Raw genomic sequence first — 10,028 nt, 5'->3', positions numbered from 1 at the left:
TATATATATATATATATATATATGAGTGAGCATAATCAAGGTCCACGGTCTTCTAATCAGTTCTTCAATGTAGGTCAAACTCGAGTTATGTAAAAGGTAGTGATAAGTCCATAATATGGAATATATTAACTTCGTTGTTTGGTGAAAGTTTATTGTTATTTAATTTCTTTAAAAATTCTTTTCAAATTTCAGAAATATGGAGAGGAATTTAAACAGTTAAAGCCACAGTAATTAGGTAAATTGTAAGAAATGAAAGAAAGTTTAAACTTAGTAATTAGTTTCAGCCAAGTAATTAGGTAATATTTCTTATCGAATTTTAACCTAATTTTCATTGTAATATACCGTACTATTTAACCAGCGTCACAAAAATGTCAACTAACCTTTAAAAAATCTTTCAATTTAAATTGAAGATACTATTTTCAGATGTGTAAACATCAGTGTGAAAACGGGTTGATCTTTCTCAGCAATTTACTGACATGAAACGTGACAAATTATTAAAATTCCAGTCCCTTGGTAATGTGTGTGTGTGCGCGTGTGAGTGAGCACGCCTGCGTCTGTGTTCAGGAGAGAAGCATATGGGAGGTTTCGACAACCATGTTATTCCGATCAAAAGTGTGAAGTAGTGAAAGTTTTACTCAGATCTGATTTTGAATGGACTTCTCTGACGGCCACCTGGCAGTGGAAGTCGTAATTTCTTACGGAGGTATTCGACAACAATAATTTCTTTTATGATACTCTCAGTTGAAGTGAAGAATGTCATTATTTTTATTGTTTGGTCCCAGGTCAACCCTGATATATATTTTTTTAATTAGTATTGTTGAAATCACTTCATGGTGATGATATAAGAAGAAAACATCGTCAAACTTACATCGACAATTTGATTGCGGACACTGGCCTGGAACGTATTTAGGACCTCGAGGCAGTGATGAAGGAGCGAGAAGTGTGGCGAGTGGACTTTGTTGCTACAACCCGAGTGGGAACCCGGTCATAAATAATAAAAAAACCCTGAATAAGCATATCTATAATATATAGTAATTCAGCTATCATCTCAGGTCGTTTTGTAAACCAGGAATGAATTGTTCAGAGCATCCTTAAATTTCTGAGACTTTAGACGCCGATTTGAGGAAAATTTGAATTCTAATTTCAGCAACGCAAACAAGTAGAGGCTCAAAACTAGTTTTGAGAAGATCAGAAAAATAATAACTGATTTGTAAAACCACCAGGCTTTCAGTAACTGAAAATAGAGATCTAAAGAGCTACTTTGGAGTTTTGTAGACATTTTGTAGATCATGTATTTCTACTTTCTAAACGGCCGAGAGACAACAGTATAAAGCTGCTCTTTAAAAATGCAAATAAAATCGTGACTGGCACAATTCATTTCAAAATAGTACAATATTACTATAGCGTCAATACCAGTAGATTACGTGTATGTGTGTGTTTGTGTACACACACACACACACGCGCGTATATATCATCATCATCATTTAATCCCCGTTGTCCATGCTGGCATGGATTGGAGGTGTGATCAGGGCTGGCAAGCTGGAATGAGGGGCTGCACAAGACTCCTGTCAGATTTGGCATGGTTTCTCCGGCTGGATGTCCTTCCTAACGCCAACTACTTAACATAGTGTGCTGGGTGCTTTTACGTAACGCCTTGTATGTATGTATGTATGTCTCTCTTTCTCTCTCTCTCTCTCTCTCTATATATATATATATATATATATATACACACACACATATATATATATATATATATATATATATATATATATATATATATATATATATATATATATATATATATATATATGTAACAGTTAGGTATAGATAGATAGATAGATAGATAGATAGATAGAGGGGTGGAGAAAGAAAGAGAGAGAGAAAGTGCGTCAAATCTATATATTTAATTTATTTTAACGTATTGTGAAATTAGGCCCCGAGGTTAAACCACAGAGATTTCAGCAGTTTGGAATCAGATACAAATAAACTAGTTTTGTCTTCATTATTATTACCTGAGATTTCTTTCATATTCTAGTTACTAAAACGTACCTATATTTATGAACCCGTAAAATATATATAATATTTAAAGAGCTTGGTAGACAGTAAACGCAAATCTTTCTGCTCGTATGAAAATATTGATTATAATATTTTTATTTTTTCATCCTGTTTGGAAGACCCGACCTTGCTAAATGAATTTATAATCATTTGCATCAAATATAAGATTTTTTTCAAAAACCTTACAAAAATTCTCACGCAGTGCATTACTTTTATACCTCACATAAGTTTTCTTTCTTCCGTTCAGATATAAAGCTGAAATGACAGTGAATGCACCACCCGCAACAGTTTTTGAATACATCGATCCCTGGCCCGACTCACCGAGGCTGAAGTGGGACAACAGGATGAAAGGTATTGAAACGCTAAAAAAATTCGACAAGGTTTGTTAATAAAGTTTTCTTCTTGTATTTTTGTTAAATGTGGATATTCTTGCTTCATACATTTATTTTGTTCATATCATAAATGACAGGACAACCTGCTTAGGGTCTTTAATTAATTGCCTATGGTATTATCGAGAAATTTTTGAAATTTTATATTTATTCACCGAAGAATTTTTAATCTAATATTAGATGAAATAATCTTTTGCAGATTAGTTTTCTAGATCTCTAGTATTAAGTTATTTGATTAAATAATCGCTTCTTTCTGCATTTCAGACGTAATCTTAAGTTCGTGTGTCTGAGATAATCTAATTATTCTCGGTAAATTTCTGATAATTCATCCAACGCAGTTATGATTTATACAAAATGAGATTTAATATTCGTCCACTCCACCGCCAGGAAACTCAAGCTAATGTCACTTAGCAGTCGTTTAGCTCAACGGATAAGGAGACATGTACGTGCTTTAGTCCTGTTTGCCAGTTCACCAACATTTTTACTTCAGGAATATTTCAGAATATCTTATAGAAAATATATACTAATATCTGTAATATGAAGGATTTGTCTTCACACATATTAGTGTTATCAAAGTTTAGGCCTCTCTATGATAATATTCTCAAAAGAAGCTGAACGTGAGCTAACGAAACGAACCACTTATCAATCACTTTGGCAGGTCAGTTCACTGAACAAAGTGAGAGTAAAGAGTCAAAGAAAACTGATCTTACCTCAAGATCCAGAGCTTTCTCAATCAACACTGCCACTTTCCCACTTCAAGACGGCTACGCTATGCATATGTTTCATAACTGGTTCGGTATGTGCGTGTCAGAAACCCCTTATTGATTAATAACTACATTTATAACTACATCTATTCTAAGGGCCAATTAGGTCCTGAGATTTCTTATAGCTATTGTTTTGTTGTTGTTTTTTTATGAGGTTGATTGTGTGTGTGTGTGTGTGTGTGTGTGTGTGTGTGTGTGTGTGTGTGTACGCGCGCGCGTTTGTTCGTGGTGTGATTACATATTTGGGTGTTATTGAGTATCTGATTGTTTTTGTTGTGTTGGTTGCGTTTGTTGTGTCTTCGGATGACTGAGTTGGAGGCCCTTGGTACTTCCTTCCACTGTTTTTAGTTATTATAGTGAGATGATAATCTTCTCTTTTTCTTTCTCTTGGTTATTCCCATGACATACCATTCTCCAGTGTTCTCCTCCTGCTTCTCCTCATTTAATGAGCGTCAGAAGGGAAGTCAAATGCTGCTTAGTGCATGTATATGGCATTACTACTTGTATTAATTTATCAGCGAAGAGAAGAGTATTCCCATGAGGCTCTTCTTCAAAAGTGACGGCGCCTTTTGCTGCTTTGCGTGTGACATTTTGTTTTCTTTTTTTAGCTCTTGTTGCTACTCGCTTTCCTTTTAATGTAACTACGACTGTAGTCTTGGCAGCAAGGAAGTTTTATACTCCTCCCTTTAGAACAGAAACCTTTCTGATTTTCGATACTACCACACGTAAGGCACATAGGCCTTCTTCCTTTTCTCATAACACTCATTATTTGGTTATCAGTGGTTAAGCTAATACAGAAAGGAGCCGTTTACAAGACAACAGGTGTCAGTAACATCTGATGCTGGAGCTGAATTTCTTACCAGTTGAGGAGAGTTAAGAAGTTTTATTTTATTTTATTTATTTATTTATTTATTTATTTTGTACCTCTCTGTGTTTCAGTTGCATTTCAAAGTACTGAAGTTTTGTGTCAGGTGAAATATCATGGACTGTAAACTTGATCACACGTTTCTCTGTGTATTATGGTAGGAGTGGGTAATCGCCAGAGGTGCATACTATTGACTATAGTTCCTTTTAACTGGTGCATAATAGTCATAACTGAAACGAACACTTTGTATGTTTACATGTCATATTTCGTACCCAACATCTCTTAGACGCTATTCCGATGTGTGCGTGTCGGAAACCTCTGATGCGGGTGTCACCTAACAGGCATCCATGCCGCTGGTACATAAAAAGCAACTTTCGAACGTTGGGACTCACGGAGGAGATAAGTGACCGAGACCATTGGCTATATGCTGTGCTTGAGAAGACCCGTCAAACTAAGAGAAATCGTAGTTGTGGCCATGTAAGTAGCACTTCGTGCCGGTGGCACGTAAAAAGTACCCATTTCAATCTTGAAGTGGTTGGCATTAAGAAGGGCATCCAACCGTAGAAACCATGCCAAATCAGATTGGAACCTGGTACAACCCTCCAGTTTACCAGTTTCAGTCAAACCGTCCAACCCATGGAACACAGACGCTAATGTTCTTTGAAATTTTTCGTTGCACAACCTGTGACCGCTTCAGCGACTCTCCATTTCACATGTCTCCTCCTGTTCTGTTCAGTCCATTCTGAAGAAGTCACTAAAATAATGTTAACAATAATAAAGCTGAAGTGAAGACCAAATGCATATGGTTAACTGGCAAAAAATATGACAATCCCTAAATAATAACAGAATTTATAATATACTCTCAGATATACAATATCCGGGGGAAAAAGCCATATGATCACAGCTAGGACATTTCTGATCTCGGTTCTTTTATTTGATTTTGACTGACTAAGGTTAAGCAACAGCAACAGCAGGAACAAGGAGAAAAAAGCATAATGTAAGGAACTCTACATGGTTGCTCAAAATGCTAGACATAGGAAAAACTAACTCAAATTACGCTGCTGAAAAAAGGAAAGAAGTTGAAACTAAGTCCGCTCTGTCATGGCTGACCTAAGGTTAATTGCAACAATAACAACAACGACAGCGACGACAACAACAACAACAACAAATAAAATTACGAATACTTCCAAGCCTATCTTTATGTTGTAACATTAATACAATGGCATTAATAGCCGTCTTTTACGTTTGTTTATCTGTCTATAAAAATGTAAAGAAATTACAATGGAAGCCGTAGAAGAATTTCACAGCTATCTCACACGGATAAGAATGGCTACATATTAATTTAGGGAATTGTCTCACGACAAATATCTAAGTCTGTCTGTCTACACATACACTCGCATAGACACCCACACACACATACACACATACACAAACACAATACTTTTACATATGTAGATATATTTGCAGAATATGTACGTGATTATGTATGTGAATGTGTATATAAACATCCATTACCCACAAGTGTGTGTATGTGAGTGCACAGGAAATTTTCTGCCAAAAAATATCCGTGCGTCGCAGACGAAAATGAAAGACAATAGATTTCTATTTCAGTTTCTATCAGGTAAAAACAAAAAAACAAGAGACGTCAGTGTACCGATATAATGATGATGATGACGATAATGATGACAATGATGATGGTGACGGCGATGACGACGTCGATGATGACGACGTCGATGATGACGACGAGGATAACGTTGATAACGATGGCAGCGACATTGGTGATATTTCGTTTATCACATATCTACACAAAGAGGAGTGGAGGCGCAATGGCCCAGTGGTTAGGGCAGCGGACTCGCGGTCATAGGGCGTTGTGAGTGTTTATTGAGCAAAATCACCTAAAGCTCCACAAGGCTCCGGCAGGGGATGGTAGCGAACCCTGCTGTACTCTTTCACCACAACTTTCTCTCACTCTTACTTCCTGTTTCTGTTGTGCCTGTAATTCAAAGGGTCAGCCTTGTCATACTGTCTTACGCTGAATATCTCCGAGAACTACGTTAAGGGTACACGTGTCTGTGGAGTGCTCAGCCACTGGCACGTTAATTTCACGAGCAGGCTGTTCTGTTGATCAGATCAACTGGAACCCTCGACGTCGTAATCGACGGAGTGCCAACAACAACAACACAAAGAGGGCCAATGAGCACACACACACACACACACACACACACACATTACAATGCCTGTTGGTAATGATATCTCACAGGATATTTTTGGTTCTTCATGCTATGACTTGCTGCAGACGTGGAATATATACATATGTATGTATGTATGCCTGCATATGTATATCTGTCTATCTATATCATCATTTAACATCCATTTTCCAAAATTTTCCATGCTGGCACAAGTTGGACAGGAACTCACAAGCTGGAGGATTGCCTACGCCAGGCTCTATTGTCTTCTTTGGATGTATGTGTGTGTGTTGAGGGAGGGGTGTGTGTGAAATTATTAACTAATTTTCCAGTAAATCAACTGGATTTGCTTGATGGTATGTCAACAAAGCAAATTTTATTGCTGTGGAACAACATAATGCAAATATCATCTTAGTCTCATTTATAATAAAACCTGATTAATTAGGCTTTATTTATTTTAGGTTTTGATTTCTTTTCTGTGTCTTTTTTTAAGATATCAGTTTCTTCGATTATCAAATGCAATTTAATTGTAGTATTTGGGTTGCACTCTGGCTCCATTAATGTAAGGACTATTGCAGTCTATGATTTGACAAGTTGATAGTAAAATGGTAGACTCATTGGTTTTCCAAGTACCATACATATCTAGTGAAAGCAGGGCTATTCTTCTTTTCCACATTCAGGATTGAACAATAACTTCTAAAGCTTTTAACACTTAGATAGATAGATAGGTAGATAGATAGATAGATAGATAGATAGATCGATAGGCAGGCAGGCAGGCAGGCAGGCAGACAAACAGACAACAAACTAGCAAGCTAGCTTGCTTGCTCATTGGCTTACTTGCTTGCTAGCTTGCTATGAATAGGTGTGTCTATTAATATCGCTATCTTCCTAATTCAATCAATAAGCCCCATACCTATCATTAAAGATTCCTTTCTAAAATAATCTAGTCACAGCATCACTGCTATCCCCATTACTAACAACCATTGCTAATCACCACCTCTATTAACATCTCAACAAACACTACAAATATCACAACCATCAGTACTATTTCTGCAACCACTTCTACTAATACCATAACCACCTCTACCATGACCACAACTACAAACACCATGAACACTGCTATTAATACCAGATTACCATGCCTATAGAGTTTTTCTTGAACAAGTAGTGCTCCTCTGTAACACTGCCAGTTCAGAGATTTTTGGAAATCATCCATGGGTCTCAGCTCAAAAGTCCTCCTGAACAAACCAGCTAGCTGATCCTCATGTACACGCAGAGTCTTCTCATGAACATCATCATTCTTGCCCGCCAGTAAACCACTACAGAATGCCAAAGTTCAAAGTTGAAAACCACCACTAGGAATACTACAGCTGCTACCACTTACACTACTACTACTATCACTGCCAATTCTGCAAAGACAACTTCCCCATCAACACTCTATCTTTCTGCCTACCTCTGCCAGACAATAACTTATAATAGCCATAATGTTGATTCACAGATTTATAACTAAATAAACACATGAACAAGTCCTCCTCCTACCAAGAAAGTGAATAAATAAATGAATAGAGGAAAAAAATTAATAAACCAATCAATGAATGTTAGATGAATGAAGGTAGGAATATAATGAGTGAAAGAAAGTACTGAAGGAACATAAAGAATGAAGACATATAATGACTAAAGGAATATTATGAATGAGGGAATTTATAATAAAGGAATGTAATGAATGAGGAATATAATGAATGTAGGAACAATATATATGTGTCTCTGTGTGTGTATAGGTATGTATGTAATCTATATTTCTATATAATCTATGTATATATAGGTTTGGTGATGCTGACAGGTAAATAGAACTTAAAACACGAACACACACACACACACACACACACACACACACACACACACACACACACACACACACACAGAGGAAGTTTGTGCTAAGTTTGATGTTTTTTTTTATGTCACCTTTTTAGCCAGAACAGTTTGATATACTGGTAAACAGTCAATCATATTGGAAAGCATGAATATTAAAGTTGTAGTTGAGAAAAAGTTAGCTGACAGGACTACAAGCCATCAGAATGTAGCAAAAGTTACCCGTGTCATGATGCTTCATGTGAGTATCAAAATGTTGACATCATGGCTGCTGCTCATTGCTCAGTGAACACTGTAAAGGCTGTATGACATGACATGGACAGCTACAATGGAGACTATGAAGGACAAAGGGACGCAGCTGACATTCTAATTGTGTCCTCACACCAGACTTTATCCTAACATCTTTGAGGAGGGCATTGGGCTCAATTGACATGATCATTTGAGGCTGCTGGCGACTGGTCAAACCCTGGCTAGAGAGGGTTACTATCAGAAGACTAAACGTGTAGCTGAAGAATTTGGTTCCTTGTCGTACATCTGGAAAGAGTGAGAAGTGGTTGTTGAAGAATTTCCTATGACTTCAACAGCCAAATTTCTGCTCTCCCATTTTCCCTAATTGTAATCCCATAGAATACTATATGTGGGGGCACTGTTGAGAAAGACATCAACTGTTCTATCTGCAACACCAAAGCTGAGCTTGAGGCCAAAATCAAGGAGTTGTTTGAAGATCTTCTCAGAGACACAGTGAGGAATGCATGCATTAGATTTTGGATCTGTCTTGAAACCCTAATGGATGCTGAAGGTGGCTACTTTGAGTAAATTGTTATCTCCAAGCCATAATCCAGATCAGTGGCTCTCAACCATTTTTTGTCTATGGATTTCTTTGATTCCTATTTTACCCAACTGAACTTCCATAGCAATTTGATGTATATAAAAAAAATCCTATTGCATTTTTATAATTAAATATTATCAGGAATTGTGTAAAAAAAAAAATTGAAATGTTTATTGTAGAAATATAAACAATTTAGAGTGTCTTTCTTGCCTTTAACCCTCCAATGCAGAGTATAGGCCACTTATAATGGGATTCATGTTGCATAATTTTTTGCTTCTGTACTTATACTCTGCCATGAATGTTCCCCTTTCTCTAGTTCCTTTTGTGTTGATCTACGCCACGAGTTCTTAGGCCTACCCCTCTTTCTATATCCATCCGGATTCCACTGTAAAGCACTTTTCACTACTACATTTGGTGTGTCCTTTCTAATTGTGCTACCAATCCACTTGCACTTTTTCTTAAATATTTGCTCCCTAATCGAAACTTGATTCGTTCTTTGCCATAGCTCCATATTGCTTTTGTGTTCGAGCCATCTGATTTTAAGTATACTACGCAAGCACCTGTTGATGAATGATATATATGCATACCAGAGTAAGTACATAAATGTGAAACAAGGTGGTAAAAATAGCACTCAAATACCGGAGATAAAGTAATATGCTTTATTAATAAAGATGCAAAACATTACAAAAACTGTTACTCAGAATTTCATGTTCCCATTCGTTGGGCAGTTTTGGTTGAGAATATATTCACTTCTTTCATCATTTTATATATCCGTATTTATTTCTCTCTCTCTCTCTCAATATATATATATATATATATAAAGAGAGAGAGGGAGAGGGAGATGAATAGATAGATAGATAGATGCGTGCATGTATGTGAATGGGTCTGTATAAATATATCTGATAGCATTGTGTATTTGTGGGTTACTGGAAATATGTAATCCAGTACAACCTGTTATATAATTGGGTTGATGGTGATTCTCATTCAAAACTGTCTGATGAATAGGAATGTGAAACTCTGAGTAACAGTTTTTGGGATGTCTTGGCAGCTTTATTAATAAAGTATATATAT

At 36.6% G+C, this 10,028-nt stretch overlaps 1 protein-coding gene across 1 annotated transcript in view; it reads left to right on the top strand.

Annotated features, from left to right (window-relative positions):
* LOC106874079 (stAR-related lipid transfer protein 5) overlaps positions 1-10,028 on the top strand; it is a 202,687-nt gene that overhangs the window by 159,719 nt on the left and 32,940 nt on the right. The window contains exon 3 of the mRNA XM_014921673.2: positions 2,303-2,435. Coding sequence (XP_014777159.1) covers positions 2,303-2,435 — 133 coding nt within the window. The remainder of the gene's footprint in view (positions 1-2,302; positions 2,436-10,028) is intronic.

This window comes from Octopus bimaculoides, chromosome 3 (genome assembly GCF_001194135.2).
Source record: "Octopus bimaculoides isolate UCB-OBI-ISO-001 chromosome 3, ASM119413v2, whole genome shotgun sequence".
NCBI classification, from domain to species: domain Eukaryota; kingdom Metazoa; phylum Mollusca; class Cephalopoda; order Octopoda; family Octopodidae; genus Octopus; species Octopus bimaculoides.
Note: the sequence above shows the minus strand (reverse complement) of the source record. Positions and strands in the feature narration are given on the sequence as shown.